Source organism: Protopterus annectens, chromosome 8.part0, assembly GCF_019279795.1.
Source record: "Protopterus annectens isolate FY-2018-M chromosome 8.part0, PAN1.0, whole genome shotgun sequence".
Classification (NCBI taxonomy): domain Eukaryota; kingdom Metazoa; phylum Chordata; order Ceratodontiformes; family Protopteridae; genus Protopterus; species Protopterus annectens.
In genome coordinates this window covers 1,778,781,796-1,778,804,434 of record NC_056741.1, presented here as the reverse complement: position 1 = coordinate 1,778,804,434, position 22,639 = coordinate 1,778,781,796, and the positions used below count along the sequence as shown (strand labels likewise).

Genomic DNA, 22,639 nt, shown 5'->3' with positions numbered 1-22,639 from the left:
ATGTCAATATCCTTAATGCTGCTCACCATCTTATATTTATATATATATACATTTTGTTCACTAATACATAGGCCATTTCAATGCTTTTTACTAAAGTTTCATTCATATATGTCAGGATTTATTGTATATACTAATTTAAAACATAAAATAGAAAGGGGAGTGGTGGGACTGGAACCGGGAATGCCTTCTCTTTGTGCGAAGGCTCTACCACTACGCTATTGCTATTTGGCTTAAATTGCATAAACATTTCTTATTATGCTCTTCGATGTCGAAATTGCTAACTGCAGCTAAGCAATGGGCACACAAACGCAAACACGCGCAAATGCGGGCAGCTATATCGGAAATTATAAAAAAAAATAGTTTACATTTTACAATTACAAAGGGGTTTAGTATGTGGGGATGTGTAGTGTTTGCTATGTGTACACTTCAGCAGACTCGCTCATTACACTTGTCATTTTCACATTTATATGGTTGTAGGGGCATGGATATTTGGACTGCTTGGCAGTCCGACACCCTGCAGTCTTACATGCTCTGTATTAGCCTTCCAGTTGAGTCAGTGCCCTCATGAATATGCATGGCGCGCTGACATCATAGTCTTACATGGCAGTCTCCGAGTAAGACTTGGTTAGTCTTACACGGAGGATTACTGAATCCCCCCACTATCTCTGTTACACTATTTGTGTCTCTGAATGAGCTCTTCCCTACACATCACCATTCTCTGTTGCTTAGCACAGTGTGCTATTTCTTTCCCAGTATGCTTTCATGGCAAAGATTGCTGAAATTGTTTAGCAAGATGCCAAGCTAGTATTTTCCACTGTTGGCAAACTAGTCCAAATCAGGATGACTAAAGTACAATGGTCCATTCAGTATTGTTTCAGCTGTCAATTAAAAAATGTTTTTCTTGCAATTAAACAGATCTTAGTGACATTACTAGTACATACATGCTTAATGTTTCAGTTTATTTCATAAACCAGATTTTACTAATTTTGCAAAGTACATGACTTGCTTCTTAATATTTTGTCACCAGCACACAGTGATACAAGTCTTGCTGCACATAGATTTGATTGCCCTCTGTATAACACTACAAAGGCATTAATGTTTAAAACAATACTGTGCAGTGACTTAATTTGTATTAAATGTATTATTTCATAGCTAGAGTGGTTGATGACTAGAACAACCTTTATGAAAAGGTAACAGGTTAAACAAAGTGACGGAATTTGGGAATGCAGTCTTGCAGAGAAGATGCTTTATACAGCTCTTAATAATATGAATAAAAATAAAGTGAGCTGTTTATTAAGTAGGATGTGTAGATAATGAAATATACTGGGAACTAAAGAAACTAGCACTAAAGGTAAGACAAGTGATGCTCTGATGTTAGACTCTAGGTTTCTGCATCATTGTTGGCAAATAAGCATCATTGCTGGGAAAATCTAAGTGTTAATATATGAATCTCTTTTGGGTGGTACTGACATTCTCCTCCTTGTGTTTGCAGTTTCCCTTCTACTGGTTTGGCATGCCGGCTATCATGAAGGGATGGGTTGAGCGTGTTTTCCTACCTGGATTTGCGTACACATTTCAGAGCATGTATGACAACGGGCATTTTAAGGTATGTTACCAGAGAAGCATTTCATTTGTTTCCTTACCTGTTTCAGTTTTCATTTCATAAGATGCAGTAGTATTTCCCTCTTGCATTCCGTTCAGGTAACTGTATGTGCACGCGCTTAAATGTGTGATATTCGGTACTTTTTACAGCTGAAGAGTGGTAATATTTTTATGTTTTTTTTTTCTTGTAGCCCATACCTTCCTTCAGTTAACCTCTTCCCTTAGCAACAGTATGGCATTCTTTAGGTTTCTTGAATGTTGAAATAGCTGTCAGTATAAAAATTACAAATTCAGTATCCAGAATAATGATCAGTGGTGTTTTTCTACCTACCAGGACTGATCACTGGTAATCATAACATTTGTAGTTTATGTTATATTAGTTAGTTGTACAGATGTGTGAATGTCAAGCTAGCAAACCATGAGTGTCCAAACTCAGCTGTACAAAGGGTGTTAGATAACTTACGTTTTAAGGATTGTTATGTGAACTCTACACTGCGAAAAATAGTAAGGCAAATACTTTAAATGGGAAAAAGCACTATGTGTTAAGTTTTTCAGACTCTGCTTCTGATGGAGGCATCCATAACATCTCACAGTAAGCCTAAAGGCTAGAAAAGTAAGGTACATGAGATCCTGCTAGCTCAGTGGTTTACTCACAAGTGTTCAAATCACTTTGGTCACACATCCCAAATCCCAACATAATTCTGCTCTTAAAAATAAGTCGATATTTCATAAATATCTATTAGCCCCTGAGATCACTTTGGTGGATTAATCAATTTTTTGTTGACCTTAGGTAAAACATAAAATATTGCTTGCTTAGGATTTTTTAAAAATAACTTAAGAACCTTCTTATTCAGGAAAAAAGTAGTACCTCTCGAACAAATCAAATAATTCAGCATTGTATTGTTAGTTATGGATAAAACTTACCTGCTGGTGGAGTGGTGGGATGGGGTTGGTGGACAAACTATTAAGCTTGTATAGGATGGGAACCAAACTCCATCCATGAGGGTTAAACATTGACATACCCTGAAATATTTAAATTATTTATACAGAACTGTTTAGTTGTTAATTTAAATATAATACAATATTTGTGTCCCTGCTTTGGGATACATGGTGATGTAGGGATTTATTTAGAATATTCTTTCTGTGGAATGGAAGGGTTCATTCAATTTATCAAAGCTTTACAAAATTGAATGTCAATATGTTGAACATTGTTAACATCAAACCAACGTTTCTGCTGTTTGCCAGTATTTCTGGGGATCAGGGGTGGCCCTTTCCCCACTGTGATCCAGTCTCAGAGTTTGTATTTATAGGTTGGTAAATATAGGTATATATATATATATATATATATATATATATATATATATATATATATATATATATATATATATATATATATATATATATATATATATATATATATATATATATATATGGGAGTGGTTAAAACACAATAATGTTGACCTTTGTAGATCAAACAGATGATCGATAGGTGTGTAAAACTGGCAGTTCCTGGGGTTGGGGAATATGTCCTTCCCATGGGGATTGTACAGTCTCTGAGATTAAATAAATAGTTCAGAGAGGGGTGTGGGGGAGGTGCACTATAAAAACAATCAGCCAGATTCAATAAAGCCTACATGGTTCATTTACACCATGTGTGCATTGCGCCATGATGCGCACATGGCAGCGTACCATTTTGGATTCAATAAGGGTCTCTATATGGTGTGTAGAGCCACATACAGCTGCACAAGCAAGGTAAACACTGTTGCATGCAAATTACAGCATAAGTTCATAGGTTAGTATTAGGCTAACTGCCCTTGCGAGCCATTTTAAGCCTAGCCAATTATCCCTTGTGAGAGTCAAACCCTGCACCTTGTGTTTGTAAGGCAAACACCTTAACCGTTAGGCCACCCTCCCAACTAAGTAGCTAAATTGTATTCTAATCAACCAATCTAAGATGGAGGAGCTGTTTCATCATGCTACTGCTGAAGTTGTCTCTAGCACCAAATTGCTAGATGTCATCATTGATGACAAATTCACTTTTGACCTTCACATCCACAGCAACATAAAAAAAAAACATCAAAACCTGGGTGCCCTATATAGGCACAACTATTTCCTCAGTCTCTCTGCTAAAAAGGCCTTGGCCTCATCCTTCCTACTTCCAACTCATATATATGGTGCCCCCATCCTCACCAACCTACAATCCTCCTTAAAAAAATAAGCTGGACTCTTGCTACAACAAAGTCGCTAAATTTGCTACAAACGCAAAATATTCTAACCCCCACTGCTCCTCTCTGCATTAACTAAATTGGCTAGAATCCCCCCCACCATCTTACTTGCCTACAATTAACTATAGCCCACAAGATAATCTTCCAGCCAGAAAGCTGCCCTTCCCTCTCATCAATACTTACCATCTACTACCCTACTCACCACCTCAGGCCTGAAAACAAAATGTTATTGTCTATCAAGAAACCCAAACTCTCAGCTGGCCAAATGATGTACCCTTATACTGTCTCCAAGTTATGGAATAATCTTCCTCCTTCACTCAGGCTATCAGTAATACTGCTTCCTTTAAAAAATTCCTCAAATTACATTTTTCCTCTCACTGACTATCCTCCTGTACCCCACCAAATAACCCCAATACCTGATTTCTCACTCTGGAACCTCAACCTCTACCAATCTTTTAAAAACATTCCACTCTTCTTTGCTGTACTATTCTGACTCTTTTTCTTTCACCTTGACTGACTCTTACCTGCCATCTGCTTTCTACCCTGAAGTCAACTCTCCTCAGCTTAGAACTCTACAAATATATTATATATATATATATCTATAGGTTATCCTTACTTGAGCAACAGACCCCTCCATCAAAACATCGACAATCCGATGGCCGACTTTACTCACACAGTAAGGAACCTTTTGGCCAGGAATTCGAATTTTGCCCCATACCCCTGCGGTAGTGCGTTCTCAGAGTTGGAATATTAAGTAAGGGGGGAGTGAGGGGCGTAGCCTCCCACATGTGTGTGTTTGTTGTAATGGTAGGTTTTTACTTGTGGATGGCCAAACGGTTCCTTACCATGTGAGTAACGTCGGCTGCCGGATTGGCGATGTTTTGAGGCGTCGATGGAGTAAGTGTCAATGGAGTGGTCTGTCTTTCAATTAAAGGTAACCCATATATATATATATATATATATATATATATATATATATATATATATATATATATATACTCTTGTGTTAACTCAATTATATGGCATCATTCTCAGCCAGAGCGTCTTCTGCTTGGAGGCATGCATGAATGGGCGTACCTTCGTTGAAGGTTGTGCATCAGGGCTGGTAACTCGGCACGTAAAAATCAACTACCAATCATTAGCGGACCGGAGTTCCGCTGTGGTGACCCCTAACTGGGAAACGCCGAAAGACACAACAACAACTTTCACATCTATAGCTGACCGTAATAAATTATTGCCATTTCTGCTACTACTTTTCCTCTCATGTGATAGTTCTGCCCATAATACTTTATCCTATGTATTAACATATTTTACTCTTGCATTTAGTTAAGGATCTTTGTATTTAATTAATGAAATGACACTACTGCCAAAATTGTCCTATGTTTCCACTTTGTTTTTTACTTTTGTATGTATCAACATTGTTTTTTGCTTTTTTACTTTTGTATGTAATAATGTGGAGCTTTTCTTCCTGGGCCTCCACTGAAAATGGGCTCTTCCTATGCCCAGTGGACTTTCCCGGTCAACAAATGCAATAAATAAATAAATAAATAAAAAGCAACCATGTAAACTCAGTGCTGTTTTTTCCTGCGATTTCCAAGACCTATTGGAATACAGCCCCTGAAAGGAGTCTACACAGAAATAATGTTAATGGCTATTGTTGCTTTAATTCATGTGTATGTGCAACAGGCTGAAGTCTATGCTCCTGCTGCTGCTGCTAATAGATCAAGGCCAAGAAGGAGAACAGTTTTCAGTCCCTGGGTAACTTATCACAACCTACATGATGTGGAAACTGTAAAGTGCTACAGGGTGGATACAGACACACTACAGGAATTCTGCTATCTCTGTCGTCCTCAACTCAGAGCCAGGGCAAACTGAGGGGAACCCATCCCAATGGAGACAAAGTTTTGTGTGACATTTAGAATCTTAGCTACTGGTACTTTCCAGAGACCAACAGGGGACATGCTGGGGGTATCACAGGCATCAACATCCAGGATCCTCCATCAATTCTTGAATGCTATGTTCCAACATGCTAGAGACCACATATTTCCCCATACTCCTGAGGATAGGGCCAGAAATGTGCAGGAGTTCTACCCTGTAACACACTACCCTGAAGTATTGGGTTCCATAGATTGCAAACATGTAGAAATTAAGGCACCAACCGGGGAACAGGGAAGGCTCTACATTAATAGAAAGGGCTTTCAATCTATTAACTGCCAAGTCATGTGTAAGGCCAAAGGAATCATCTTGAATTTGTCTGCTGGCAACTCTGGCAGTTACCATGACTCACATATATGGCACACCTCCCAACTGTAGCAGAAGTTCACTAGGGGGATATCCCACAGGGTCATTTACTGGGGGATGCAGGTTATGCACTGGAACCATGGTTGATGATACCCATCAGAAATGCACACACACCCACTGAAGAATGTCATAATGAGGCACATGATCAAACTAGAAATGTCATAGAGCGTGTGTTTGGACTGCTGAAGTTGGAACTCCAGTGCCCAGATAGATGTAGGGGAGCCCTGCAGCACAATCCATTAACATGTACTGAACTATTCACAGCATGTGCCATGCTACACAACATCATCCTGAGAAAACAGCTTCAGCAGGATCAACAAGGGGAAGAAGCATGCATCCCACCACCAGTGCCAAGGTCACTACAGCCACATGCAAATGAGTAGTCAGAGGGGGAACCAACAGCTGCTGTGGGTGTAGGTAGACATAGGCATGCTCAATATGCCCTTGCATCAGCTAAGAGATAACGCACAGCACACTCACTTATCACCTAAGGGCCTAAAACCTTCCTCCTATGCACATACATAGATTCATAGGTTGTTACTTGGCTATCGGCCCTAGGGCCTATACAAGCCTAGCCATAACAATTCCCTGGATATTTCTTCCCACAATATTTACTTCCCTGGACCCCTGTCTAGCAGGATGACTGACATGATCCCCGAGGTAAATTTCCTATCTCCCATCCAATTGTCAAGGTTCCTTTTGAAGAGGGCCAAGGAGGCGTTCTGCTTGACATGTATGGTCAGTCTATTCCAAAATATGGGGAGTCTGTGGGTCAGGAACCTATCCCTCCAGCATGTTTTGTTCATTGTGATGACAAGGTTTAGATCCCTGGAGCGTGTGGCTCTGAGGGATTGGGATTTCTTTAAGTGGAGCATGTCCAACAGCTCAGGGTTTGACATGGCCTTGTATGTTAAGCAGAGATCACCTGTGAGTAGACGATATACCACAGAATATAGCTGGAGTTTTTTAGATGGTCAGCATAGGGCATCTGCTTTAGACCTGTGATTCTTTTAGTGAGGTATTTCTGTGGCCTTTCCAGCTGTTGCAGATGTCTTGTGAGGTACATACAAAATGGGGCATTGTACTCTATAATGGGTCTAATGAGGGATGAGTACAGTGGGACAATGATCTCCTTTTTTCTGGATGAAAAGCTCTTAGTGATGAGGTGTGCCACATAGAAGGATTTCCTGACTGTTGTGGCGATGTGGTTATCGAAGGTGACCACCGTCCACCTGTGTCCCTAAGTCTCGCATCACACTTTCGGTGTTTAGTGTACTGCCACCTATGTGATAATTCATGGGTACATGGTTTTTCCCAGAGGGGATAACTATACATTTCTTGGCATTAAGCTTGAGTCCATGGCTCTGGCACCAAGCATCTATTTCTGTAAGGCCCTTTTGTAGAATATCCACATAATTTGGGGATTCAATAATGGCTCCCAGTTTGCAGTCATCTGCAAACTTTGTTAGCCAGAGTCCCTTAGTGTTGGCCTGTACTTCAGAGAAGTAGATGCTAAACAAGATCTGGATTTGGAGTCGGCTACTTTTACATTCTGGGTTCTGTCAGTAAGCCAGTTAGCAACCCATCGAGTGATGTAGGGATTTATGCCCAGCTTAGTAAGTTTATCTATGATTCCAGAGTGGGGGATGGTATCAAAGGCCTTGGAGAGGTCTAGATAGGCTGTGTGGACCTCCTTACCCTTGTCCACAGCTCTGGAGACTAATTCAAAGAAGTCAATAAGGTTCAGGAGACAAGATCAGCCCTTCACAAACCCAACCTGGGGGGGTCCAGTGTTTGAAGGTTGCCAATGTCTTTGTTTATAAGTTCCATGATAATGCGTTCAATGCCCTTGCAGATCAGGCTCATCAGACTGATGGGACAGTAGTTCCTGGGATCCAAGGTGGATCCTTCTTTGTGGAGTGGGATAACTGTAGCTGTGTGCCACTTAGTGTGCACGAAGCCTGAGGTGAGGCTATGATTAAACATGACACTTAGGTAAGATGCCAGTTCATTTTGTAGTTCATGTAGTACACAGCCTGGGATGTCATCTGGTCCCATGGATGCTGTATTCTTAGCTTTGGAGAGTGTGGTTTCTACCTGTGTAGCCGTGATTACCAGAATTTGGCAATTTTTTGGTATTGAGATGGGCCCTTTAGGGGGTGAGAGGGGGGTGAAGTTGGCACTAAATCGATCTGCCAGGATATTGGCAATATTCTTGGGATCAGTATATTTAATGCCATTCTGTTGTAGCTCAGAGCAGATCTGAGCATTGCCATTTAGATGCTTGACATAACTATAGAATGCCTTGTGGTTGTATTTGGAATCTTTAGCAATTTTATTTTCATAACTTGTTTTGGAGGGTTTTATGAGGGATCTCAGCATCTTACTGATGCTGGTAAAGGAGTTTTTTGCATTCTGGGATTTTCCTCTTTTCTGCAACAGTTTCTTCCTTCTGTTGTATGGTTTGTTTATGGCAGGGGACCACCAGATTGGCTTCCTTTTTTTGGAGGAGAACATCTTGGTTATATTTGGGATGGCATGATTCATGCACGAGTGAATGTGCTCATACAGTGCCTTAGTGTAGGATTCAGCAGTCGAACTTTCAGCTCCTGTCTGCATGGGTGTCACGAAATTTGTTACTTCTGACTTGAGTAGCATGAAGTTGGCTTTGGAGAAGTTTTTTTACAGAGGTTTCCTTACTGGGGGGTGGGGGTGGGATGTGGATATCAAGGGTGATTGGCTTATGATCAGACCTGACCAATGAGAGGGAGACCACTGGTGTGGAGCATCTATCTCCCATGTTGGTAATGACCAGTTTTAGGATATTGGAGCCCCTGGTGGGACAATGGATTAGTTGATCCAGGGCATTGGAATTTATGAATTCCAAGAACCGTTGGGAAAAGGTATTGGTACCCAAGTAATTTTCCCAGCTAATGGCAGGGTAGTTGAAATCACCCAGTATTAGGGTGTTTGGTTGTATCTTAATATTTGCCAGTATGTTTAGAAAGGTGTAATGAGAATCTTGGGGCATGGTGGGAGATCTGTAGCAAGCTACAGTTTGGATTGTAGTCTTATGTAGTGTTAGTTGCACCTGGATAATTTCAGATGCATTGTGTTGGGCAACTAGCCTGGAGGTGTGAATATACTTGGTGAATATGGACACTCCTCCACCTTTAGTGTTTCAGTCTTGGTTTGTTGGCCGAAAAGTTTGGTAAGAGTTGTAGCCTGGTATTGCAGGGGTGCTCTCTGGAGCCTTGAACCAGGTCTCAGTTACTGCACAGATATCGATGTTCCCATTTTTAGGAGTACCTCGAGAGAGTGCATTTTGAGGTTTAAACTTCTAGCATTATAGTAACATTGATGCCAGGCAACTCTCACAACCTTTACCTCCCCATGTACTGGCTGTCTACTGTTTGCATCTGCCACAATCAGTCTTGAACTAAAACTGTTGCAACTGCTAGATTTACAAGGTAAGTGTTGAACCTGGAGTGTATGGTGTGATAATACGAATGACTGGCAGAGTGTATTGTGTAATAATATGAATGACTGGCATATCTTTGCATTTTGTTACTTGGTAGTGTAAGCAAGTCAAATGTGGGAGATTTGTACAAAAATTACCTTAGCATATGACAGAAGACTTATTTGACTTTTATATGTCCATTATTAAGCAGTAGGCCTGAGGCATCAAAGATTCACACAGTCATACCTCACCCTCAGTTTATCACCATCCATTTGTACTGGAAAATCATTAAAGAGAATCATTAGTCAAGTCAAAGTTAAGTAAAGCCAAAGTAAAGTTTATTGTTATTCAGTCTACACCACAGTGTGTCTGAATGAAATTGCATATCTTCATTCCAGTGCAAAGGCATACATACAAAAAATATTTTAGTAAAAATAAATTTGACATCACAAAAAAGCAAGAAAAAGCAAGAGATAAGTTAGAAAGTAATGATACACATTGCAGTTTCAGACTTCATGACTCTCACAAGATTGTTCATAATAAAGTTGGAAAATGTTGATGCTATCAACCGTCTACCTTTCTAAGACCAATATAAGTCAAATTACAAGTACTGGTTTTACTTCACAAATGCAGATGTACCAAGCACTAAGTAAGCTATATACCCTGAGCATCAGACACAAATATTATGTATCCCTGAATCCAAAAGACAAAAAACAGGGACATGGCACAGTTATCATCACTTGCACAGGGTGTTAGGGGGCAGTAAGCCTAGGCTGACACAAAAGGTTGGTGAGTGTGTGTGAGTAAGAAAGAGAAGCAGGCAGAAATTTGGATAAACCAACAAATGGCCAGTGAGACAAAATGAGTTTTAAGTTGCACAGCTGAACCATGTAACTGTTGTGTGTGTGTGTCTGTAGGGGTCCTCCAGATGAAGTTGGGGTGTGAGCATTTGCATGCACACAGCCAAGCTCTGTGGTAACTCTACATCTTGGTATGGCTGACAGGTGTAAGCCATGCATGGTAGAGGTGGCAGGTCATCATTGTCATTCTGGACCATGAGAACTGGCTCTGCAAGGAGTTGCACTGGCACAGCCATGCCAATGGTCAGATGCACTACTGCTACCTGAATGTGACTGATGTCTGGATGAGCTCCCATCATGCGTACACCCAGGACCATGAACTGAACCCATGTGCTGCCATGTCTGGGTGTGGACAGCTTACCCACTGATGGAGCAGTGGAAGTACTGCCACTATGGGAGCATGATCTGGCATAGCCACATTGGCTGACAGCAGATGATGTGGCTGACCTATGCCTATGAGGATGCTGCCCCCCTCCCAGTAGATGTTCCATTACAGACACTGCACATTCCAATGTGTCATTCATCTGATCTATTGAATCAGCAACATGGTAGAGGCAGTCATGCAACTCAGCCTGTGCCACATCTACAACCCTAAGCATGTCTCTGGAGCACCTATGGGAACATGCCTGTGCCTCCATGATGGCCCTAAACATACATTGAGTTGCATGGGAAAAGATACCTGGATCAGGAGGAGGATGGACAGCAGGCCTTTTCTGAGCACTCCTAACAAACCTCTTGAGTGACACCTCACCCAATCTTTGGTTACAGTCAGAGTCAACAGGCACTGAAGCAGCAGTAACCACACTTCCCTGATCAATTATCTAGCCCTCCACTTGTCCAATATATGTGGGCTTACTGGAATGGGTAGGCACAGGCCTACTGGCTGTGTCTGATGGAATATCAGGGGATGGCTGTATGTCAACCTCAGTGTCAGATTCAACCTCTGCATCCACCAAACTGTGCTTCTATTTGGTGACCATCATCATCAGAGTCTGCTGATACTTTGATATCAGGTGGTAGAAATCCACACTTCCACTGTCAGGATCACCTGTGATAATAAGCACCAAACAGAAGAAAATTAATACCTAAACTACTATACTAAAATATATGCTAACAAAATAACAGTGCTGCCACTATTAGACAATACAGCAATACACACAATAGTCCTGACATCAACATCAAACACTAAACTATTTCTTTGAATTGCTCATCAATACTGACATAAAAATGTTTGGCTTACCATGTGCAGATGATGGTATCCTCGGTATGCCAGGTGGTCTGGGAAGAAGTTAAGCAAAATGTAAGGACAACATCATCACAATTAACAGTAACACAAGGGGTAATACTTTTTCCCCTTTATATGTCCATTAACTATACTTTCAACAAGAGCTTGGATGACAACTCCAACTGAAGAAAATTAACCAGAATGTGTTTTTAGCTGTAGCAATCTTCAGTTCCCCCCCAAAAAACTCTTGTGAAACAGAAGTAACGTATTGATTTAATTTTTTTTACTATACAATAGTATCCAACAACTGAGATACAAAAGCCTACCTGGAAGCTATTCCTGGGAAATGTTTGCTGTCCCTGAAACAGTAGCACCAATGTCAAGGACATGCTGTTTTGCACTTTCCTGGGAGCTGTCTGGATTGCTGACAGTGGACAGGAACTCTTCATTTGCTGTTAGTGGTGGCTCTGTAGCAGGCTCCCCCCAGTATCCATCTGATCATGGCCCACTGCAGCTCCTCTCCTCCATGCAGATGAGATCATGTCAGTGGCTCTATGGTGGACTTGGTCATATATCCTGCTGTGGCCACTTACTGCATTAACATCTGCAACAATTTGCTGTCAAATCTGCATTCTGACTGGCATATCCCCATGCCCCCTCTCAAGTAGAAAGGCACCATATTGCCTAAAAGCATCAACAATGACCTGATTCTTAGGGTCACTGAAAGGTGGTTTGAGGATTTAGATACCAGGGTGGCATAGTCCTAGGTGTCCTAAAAGACAACAGAAGAATAATACACATAAATATTATATGACTGCAAAATAACTGTTCCCAGATAAAACAGGAAAAGGTAGCATTTCAGTATTACCCACAGGAGAAACATAAAACAGTCTAGAGATTTGAAATAAGAACAACAGGCTAGATGCAAAAAAGGGGAGTAACAATAGCAACATATCCTTGTTTCTGTCATAACAGAAATGCAACTCTGCCCCCCACAAAAGAACAGGCAAATGACACATTTTGTTAACAAACCATCTTTGAAATGCTAAAAGTGCAATCAAATGAACTGTCCCTGAAGCATGTCTACAGATTCAACACAGAACATTCCATTTTAAGGTATTGCCAATCATGTATACCTGTGAAATGCCCTGACAAACATACCCATGCCATCAGCAGACTTCTAACTAATGCATACAGATAAAAGTGTAAAAGCTTTTGCTAATCAATATATATATATATATATATATATATATATATATATATATTAAACTATTATACATATTTTTCTTAATTACTTTCCAGTATGTGAAGTATGTAGCTGACAAAATGCAAGCATACCTTCTGAAGTGCAGTAATCCTCTGTGCAGATATATCCCAAAGTAATAGACTCTTTTCTGTGTACGGCCATGGTTAGCATTGCCACCTCATAGCAAGAGGTTCTCCTGTTTGATTCTCTGCTGGAGCACCTTCTGTATGGAGTCTGCATGTCCTCCCTGTGGTCGAGTGATGCATAAAGACATGCAGTTAGGTGTGTGCGTGAATGGGTGTACCTTGTTTGAAGGTTGGGCATTGGGCTGGCAACTCGGCACTGTAAAAATCCACTGCCAATCATTAGTGGACCGGAGTTCTGCTGTGGTGACCCCTAACCCAGAAAAGCCAAAAAACAAACAACGATAGCCTTTTTTCTGTGTTCTCCATATAAACAAGTCTCCTCACCTTCAGTTTCCCTAGCTACACTGTTACCTTTTTATGGTGTAGATTCAGGGCTGTCAGCATGGTGAAGATGCATACCAAGTGTGAACTCATTATAATTGCAGAATCCCAAATACTTGGCTCTGTGTATCAGATGAAAACATAGTGCAGGCACTCCCTCAGTGTTTGTTTTTAATGGACTGCAACTGTGAATGATTACTGGTTGTGAGCAGGAAAACACAACAGCACTGCAGGTTGTCCTACATCCAGTCAGTGTGTCAGGTTCGACTTACAAAGTGTTAGATGTAATTTTGTCACAGTTGGAAATGTAAGTAAGCCGTACACAATTCACAGGTTCTGTTCATTAACATCCAACCTCCCCTTCATTTCTTGGCAACTGCATATGATATTATTGCCATTTAATATCTTCACACATTTTAAGGACAATGATATAGAATGGCTTACAGCTTGCATGTCTTACATTACTGGTTAGATAAGAGAAGAATGACCAACAAACACAGAGAGGTAAGACAGAGCTGCATATTTGCAAGCAATAGACATAATCCGTTGTGTGATCACTTAGTGCACTACATCCAAAAATAATAAATGTACAAATAACAGTTGTATGGTTTCATATTACTGTAGATGATGATGATTGTATGCAGAATGATTTCAGTTCCTTGATACAAAGCTGTTTGTTTGGCAAAGAGGGATAAGGCACCATTCCTGTGTTCTGAAAGTTTATTGCAGTGAGAGTTCAAATTCAGACCCATGTAGAAATATCTCATGTGTACTAACAAACATTTTTTTGTGTTTATTTCATAGATTGCTTCACTTCATTTGAACTACTTTTCCATTTTATTTAGGTTTCAGTTCCCTGCTGCAAAGCTGTTTGTGTGGCAAAGAGGGATAATGCACCCTTCCAGTGTTCTGAAGGCTCATTGGAGTGAGAGTTCCATTCCAGACCTATGTAGAAATATCTCACTTGTAGTAACATTTTCTAGTGCGTATGTCATGGATTGCATTTCCTCATTTCAACTGCTTACACCTTTTTTTCTTTTCTTTTTTTTTGGGGGGGGAGGGGCAGTATTTGCATGGTGTGCCTGTTAGCCCAAACATGGGAAATGGAGAAAAATGAATGTCAGATTTTATTTTGCTTATCTAATTTGTGCAAAGCGAGGCAGTGCACAAACTGGAATAGTGGGCCACCCAGGAAGTAGACTGAGCACCTTCAGAACACCTGCAAACAGGGCATCTATAAAAGGACAAAGGTCAAAAACAATACATTGTTGCAATTTCTGTATTTCATAACACAAGTGTGCTTAGCGGCATTGCGTGACATTGTGCAGCGGTAAGCAGGGTTCCCCGGCAGCTGCAGCCATTGAACATCTGCAGACAGGACTCAGAGAGACAATAATTGAAACCAGATATATTCTACTAATTCGGTTGGGCGCCACGCAAACCCACTAAGCAGTATTGTGTGATGGGTACCACAGAGACCTTAAGAATAATTAGGAAATTAGGAAACCTCATGTAACTAGTCCTGTGGCAGCAGGTGTAGGGCTGGAGTACAGATGGTCTTGGGTTCTAGTATAGGGTGTGCCACCTATTTTTACTGTTGTGACAATGCAGTTTATAGCAGTGAACTGAAAAATAGACAAGTGTTGTTTCAACATTCTTCTGGCAACAGCTGTTAAGTGTACGACTGCCATTCACATGGTTCTGGGTTCTAATACAGGATATTTCAGGCACTTTTACTGTTGAGTTACTTCACATTATATTCACTCTGACTTATAACACTTTAGATAGTGGAGTTGATATGAATTATATGTATGAGGGATGAGATGCCATTACTGTATTTTCAGATGTATGCCTGAGGGTATACCGTCCACTATATTTCTGTGCATATAATTTTCCTATCTGGACGTGCATGGCTTTTACAATTAAGTAAGACACATACATAACTGGATCTATCCAATAACCTTGTTAGGCTACACACATACATGTGTAACAGCTCAAACTGTCACCTATATTTCTGTATGATTCCTGACGATGCCTGGGCAGCAAAGATGGAAAATCCATGCTGTGGAAGAAAATGTTTTGTCTCTTATGCCTAGGTTTGAATCCCACACTGTAAAAGTAAATTTTTCTCAGTGTGTAAAGACAAAAAAATATGTCAGGTCATTACATTTATGCCCCCAGTACATGTCTGCAAACTTAACTCACCTAAAAGTTTCCTTCCAATTTCTAATATATATTTCCAGGCTACATCAGTAGACACCCCTCAAACTAAGGCCAAGTGTCAGATTAACCTTCCAGTTTCTATTATTTAATCCCTCCCTGTTTGGCACTGCTATGCTGAGCTTAATATTGTGCAAATACAGTTGGCATAATTGCTTGGATTTGTGCACTACCAGTAAATGCAATAACTGGAACTGGCAGGAAAGCATCAGTTTCCATTGTTCTATTTCAGCTGGTAGACATGGCTGACATTGGAGTGGAAGGTGCAAACTTTAGGACACAGTGGAGGGGTGTCTAGGATGCCTACTGGACTCCTGGTAAACCACCACAGCCAAAGGCTTCTGCAGGTGGACTATTCTGGCTCCCAGTACAAGTCGAGGCATGGAATAGTTTGGCCAAGGCTACTTCCAGTGCTGCTGGTATTCCACACACTAGAGAGCAATGTAGGCATCATTTTAAGGACCTACACAGGAGAAAAAGGGATACTGTCAACAACTGGTTGCAGGAATTTGAGACTGCGGACATCCCACAGCTGTGTAAGTATAACAATAAGAGAGTACTTGTAAGACCCAGAATGCTAAATATAGGCAAGACTGATATGCATAATGCTCTTTTGTTCTTTTCTGTTCTTGCATCAGGTCCCACTGAATGTGAATTCAACTGACAGGCTCAACATGTTGCTCAACTGGAGAGATTGAGGGAAGCAAGTTGTATGCATGCAGCAGAAGAGAAGTGCTATTGTAGCATTAAAAGTTAAACACAGCTTTTCTGGTCTTTTATAGAGTTGTATCAAATTGAGCATGCATATCCCAGCTGTAAAAGTAAGGATACATGCATTAATCTGTAGCACAATCCAATTGTAAGAGTCCAAAATCAGACGGTAGTCAGAGGTTGTGGGTTCAAATACCAAGATTCCCAACTATACAATGCCATTATTTCATCAGTAATGTTTACATTAAATTAAAAACTCTATACCAGTGGCAAAAATGTGCTGTTGTAAACTGTAATCTGTATAATGGGAACATGCATATATGCAATATATGCACATTTCAAGGATTACTTTCACCAATCTGTAGTATAGTGTGCATCTGTTAGGATGTATACTCCAATGTAATACTTCAGATAAAATAGTTGTATAATTGTGTTACTGCATTGTACATGGCATATAATGGTACTAATTATATCTCTTTATTTCTCTCACCCCCAACACTTATTTCTCTTTTTTTATTTTCTATTATGTGTAGTCAAAATTTCTTCATGTCATCCATGAGTATCACATTACTAAATGCTACACAGCACAGTGAGATAGGCCAGTCCCAGTGGATTAGCCTGCCCTCACTCCACCAGCTACAGCACCGATGCGCAGCATGTCTGGGATCCAACCTGGAAGCACTGCCTCTGCTGTCCCTGTACTAGCTGTTCTGACAGTTAGTACTGCCCTGAGAGCTGATGCAGTGGTACACTCTGGGAGCAGTGGTGTAGGTGGTGATTTCATCACCCACAGAGAGTTCCTAGCGATGTTGCATAGGGTCATGCACCACACCACTGGTGTACTCCTATGCCGGATGGAGAGGCTGCTCTCCCTCATGGTCCATAGGAGTAGGAGACATCAAGCAATCCAGCTGACAGTGGAGTAAGGGGACAGTGATGACAGGCCAGTTGGTGAGGACTCGATTCTCACGGTCTCCAAGCTTGAAATCCATAAGCTTGTGTTGTCCCCTTCCTCACACCAATCATGGTACTGCACAAGCATGTAAACTCCATGTAGGCTTTGCGTGAAGTGTACACAGAGTTTATTGAGTCCCACTGAATGTTTAAAATTTACATTTTCTAAGAAATAACCACAGAGCATGCACATAAGCATGTCAATATTTGTCAATGCCAGCAAAGTGGATGTTTCATCGACTTGACTTTAAAAATACTTATATAGCTATGTTTTATATAAATAAATATATATATATATATATATATATATATATATATATATATATATATATATATATATTCTCCGGTTCGATCCTCGGCTGGGGTGCCTTCTGTGCGGAGTCTGCATGTCCTCCCTGTGGTCGTGTGGGTTTCCTCCGGGTGCTCTGGTTTCCTCCCACATCCCAAAGACATGCTGCAGGTGGATTGGACACTCTAAATTGGCCATAGGTGTGAGTGTGTGTGCCTTCTGTGGAAGGTTGGGTGCCAGGCTGGCAACTCGACACGGTAAAACTCCACTGCTAGTCATGAGCAGACAGGTGATCCGCTGTGGCCAAAAGAAGAAGAAGAAGAAAAAAAAGAAGATATATATATATATATATATATATATATATATATATATATATACATACATATACACACAATGCTTTTGTAATTATTTTTTTATGCTGAATTGCATTTTTTTTTTGCCTCAAAGTATGCCACATCTGTAGTGTCATGCCTAATACTGCATGTGTTATGGAGTGTTCCCTGTCCTGTGTATATGCAGTATTATAGCAAACATACAGGAGATGTTGTGTGGGTGCCTCTATATCAGGAATCTCAGTGGTTATGTAAATGACTTTGTTTTCATGAGAGTACTTAAAGAATAGGTAATAAGGATCATTTACATTTACTATTTCAGAATCTCATTATGTTGTCCTGGTGCATTGGATAGTCATTACATTTGCTTTATCTTGCTGAAGCATTGGATATTCACAGGCATATTCCAGCCAGAGCTATGTTTTATATGGGAATAGCACTGCATGATGGATGTGATGTCCTGTGATGCTATCATGATTGTTTTGGAATTCAGTCCATTTTGTGTAGTAAACTGCAACTACTGTATTGCCAAAAAACAGTTTGTAACACAACCTCTTTCATAAATGGATTTGATCTGTAGCTTGCAATATGAACAACTGCAACAAAAATTAGTATTAAATTTTATACAATTAATGCATTGGTTTTATTCATTTGTTAACCAGGCAAGACCAGAGGCACAAGTATGTCTGCTTTAAGAGATGATGTGGAAGCACTGTCTGGTTATATTATTTGTGCATAATCACAGTTACATTGCACACTACTGTGTGCTGCACCATAGTATACAGTAACTTACACACACACAGACACACACACACACACACACACACACACACACACACACACACACACACACATGCGCACATGCTCACACACATGCTCACATGCACATATACACACACCATGCATGCGTGTGTGCAATGTTGCATCTGCATCAGGTGGACTGTGATTTCTTACAGAACCAACTTATAAGTGCCTTGTGTGGTATTACACATTTCAGTTAGTAAGGTGAAGACTCGTACTGTGTAAAATGCCTTGCCCACACTCCCTAGCTCATGTATGTTGAGTGGGTGTGTAACCTCACCAACCGAGTCCTATAACACTGCACTCAGAAGTTTAGAATATCTGGCTAAATAGTTTAGCACTATAGTCCATGACAGAATTATTCTTAAATTCAGGGAAGATGAATAAAACCAAAAAAAAACTTGGGCCCTCAACTGGCTACATAGCTGTCTACAATAAGTAATGATAGGAGGAATCCTATTCTCACCATCCCCTGGGACCACTGAAGTCTGCCAAGGCCATGTCCTAAGGCAACTTCTTTTAGGCATGTTTTTATAAGATAACCAAGATGAACACCACAAAGCACCATCCACCGACAATCGAGTGAGTAATATCCGTTTATTAATACATGCAAGACTAAGCGCTTTCGCCAGCAATCTGGCTTCTGAAGAAGCCAGATTTCTGGCGAAAGCACTTAGTCTTGCATGTATTAATAAACGGATATTACTCACTCGATTGTCGGTGGATGGTGCTTTGTGGTGTTCAACTTGGTTATCAGCATCTGCCCCTGTGGGTGAAAATTTTGTTCGATGTTTTTATGAGATGTGAAAACTGATTTCATTGCCTGGGTCACCAAATATTCAGACGGGTTTAAACTTAAAAGAATTGTCCTTTATCCTACCAACAGCACATCATTAAAAAAAAAAAAACACTTAACGGGGTCTACTTTAGAATGACAAATGTTTGAAATATCGAGCGGTCACATGAGCGAATATTTCAAACCTCGATATTGCTATTTTTTTTTTTTTTGCACTACAGTGTGGATCAGAATATTTGCCTTTTCCTCACTGTAGTCCGATCTCGGAGTTGCAATACATATTTAGTGGCCGGTGGGGGGGGGGCACAGCCCCCCACAATAACAATTTCGAGTTTTAGAATATTTGCTCATATGAGCATTCGAGACATCAGTCTTTCGTTTTTCTGACATAGTCTCCACTTAACATTACACATTAAAGGTGCAATAGAAATGACCATGACATTTTTGTCAAAAAATGTAAAATTCTAGAATTTGGCAAAAAAAAAAATGTCAGCTTTATACAAGAATTATAACGTATAAGAGGAAAAGACCTTGGAGTCCTTGTAGATAATGACCTTCCTAATTTCTGCAAATATGTGGAGTTGTCCACCTGATTCTTTGTGAAGCTGAGGTCTATACCAGAGAAGCAGTTGCCTCTTTTATATAGTTCTTATTTGACCATTTATAAAATATTTACCATGTTCTGTAACCTTCTCACGTAACATCTACAGCAAATGAAGAATGTACAAGGATTCCTCACAAGAAAATCAAATGACTTCAAGGCTTGTGTAAAGTATCTCTTATCATTTAAAAATCTTTGACTAGAATATCCTCCTAATGACCTGAAGGCAAAAGGTCAGCTAAAAACTAATATCAACTACATCATGAACTGAGAGAACTTTTTCTGTTAAAGACTTCTACTCCTAAGAACTCATCCAACTTGGACACTCCCCAATTTCCAAAATGGAATCCAGGGCATTAATCTTATCAATAAGCTCTATACCTGTTCTCTACACCTATAAACCTATGAAAATACAAATCTGGCTACAGTTTCTTTATAAACTCTTTTTGTAGGTTGCAGAGTTCAGTCTTGTGTAAGAAACAGCACATCATGTAAAGTTCAGCCACACTGCTTCCTATTGTCTTTCACTTAAAGAAACGCATGCTTTGTTAAACTACTTATAAATTACTACCACTTAAATTGTGCTAAAGTCATTATCTATAGACAGATCCGAAATAGGAAAATCTTTAACTCTCTCTCCTTTATCCCATCCCTTCAAAAATGTGATTGGACACCACTAAAGTACCTCAATCTGGATGAAGCCGTCCACTTCTTCAATAGTGCCTTCTTAAACACACATGCCCTCATAAGAAATGCCAGAATCAAAACACAGTACTCCCCTCGGCTACAAAAAAGCACCAGGACACTAATGAAAATCAGAGATAAGGCCTGGGAGCACTGACACTTAACAAAACCCCCCTCGTTTAGACAGTCATTCCCAGAGTTGCGCAACAAGGTCAAAAAGCAAATAAAAGAAGATAAAAGAAGACAAAACTCAATATTATTAGTCTGCCCTAAACTCCTCCCATCACAACCCTAAGCAGATCTGGTCCACAATAAACTCCATTCTCCACCCAGGAAAAGTAGGCACCCCCCCACCTACCACTCTCCCCCTTCCTCCAGGGGTATTGCTGACTCATTCAATAAACACTTTACTGAAACCATTCTGTCTTTGACTAAACAACACAACCCTCTACCCACCCTCCCTACATCAAAACCAAATACTCTGCCCACAGTCTTTTCTTTTTCATCAGTGCCTACCTCCTATATAAAAAAAAAACTCTATTGAAATTTAAGCCTACAAAACTTGCAACTGACAATTTCCCCTCTGAATACCTAAAAATAGCAGCAGAAGCCGTAGCTTATCCAGTCTCTATCTTAATTAATTGGTCCTTATTAGAAAGCTATATCCCCACACTGTGGAAAATATCCCACATCATTCCCCTCCATAAAGGAGGCTCCTCCACTGAACTTTCCAGTTACTGCCCCATAGCCATCCTTTCTCCACTTTCCAGGATAGTTGAGAAATGCATCCATTCTCAAGCCTTAGCTAATAACCTCCTCTCCAGCACCCAGCATGGCTTCAGGCCATACCACAGCACTACTACCACCTTGCTCTCTTTCACTAATGCTATCCTTCATCATAAAAATAATGGCCTGTTCTCCTCTACTATATTTCTAGATCTATCCAAGGCCTTTGACATGGTCTCACACAAACTAATAATCTCTGTTCTCACTAACCTATCCTTTTCCCAATCAGCTACTGATTGGTTTCACAGCTATCTAACTGGCTGCCAACAATCAGATCTCTCACATAATGACCTATCTACTCGGTGTTCCCCAAGGCTCCATCCTTGGTCCCCTACTATTCTCACTCTTCACCAATCATCTATTCACAGCCACCAAGCATGCTTCTCTTATACAGTCTACAGATGATTCCACCCTCATCTGCTCAGCCCCAACTATACCTGAACTTCACAAAATCACACAGGAGGCCTTTTCATCTGTAGAAAACTGGCTATATCTCTCTCTTTCGGCTTTTCCTGGTTAGGGGTCGCCACAGTGGCCCACCTTGTCTGCTCATGATTGGCAGTGGAGTTTTTACGGTATCGACTTGCCAGCCCGGCACCCAACCTTTCACAGACTGGCTATCTAATGCCCAGTTATTACTCAATCTGAGCAAGACTAAACTCTTTATATTCCAACCCGCTAAATCTAACCCAAATATCCCCCACTTTAATATTCTAGCCAAAGACAATACCGTCATCTCCCCAACAGAACACACCAAACTACTTGGTGTTGAGACTGAAAATCTCAGATTTGACACTCACATTTCTCTTACCATTAAAAAGGTTCACAAAAAGTTAGCTGCATTGTACAGAAACAAACAATTCCTCACCAAGACACAGAATTTCTGCTGCCAGTTCCCACCTAATCTCCACTTCATCCATTCCTTCAAAACCTTCTCCAGCCCTACTGCTCCACTAGACCTCTACACTCCAGCAGCAAAAATCTACTTCTAGTGACCAAACCCAAGAACTCAGTGGGAGAAGCACTATTCTCCTGCATCATATCCAGATTATGGAACAACCCCCTCCATAACCACACTA

At 40.5% G+C, this 22,639-nt stretch overlaps 1 protein-coding gene across 1 annotated transcript in view; it reads left to right on the top strand.

Moving 5' to 3' along the window:
- Positions 1-22,639, top strand: part of LOC122809635 (NAD(P)H dehydrogenase [quinone] 1-like) — a 363,133-nt gene that overhangs the window by 303,570 nt on the left and 36,924 nt on the right. The window contains exon 4 of the mRNA XM_044081272.1: positions 1,493-1,606. Within this exon, the coding sequence (XP_043937207.1) occupies positions 1,493-1,606 (114 nt within the window). The remainder of the gene's footprint in view (positions 1-1,492; positions 1,607-22,639) is intronic.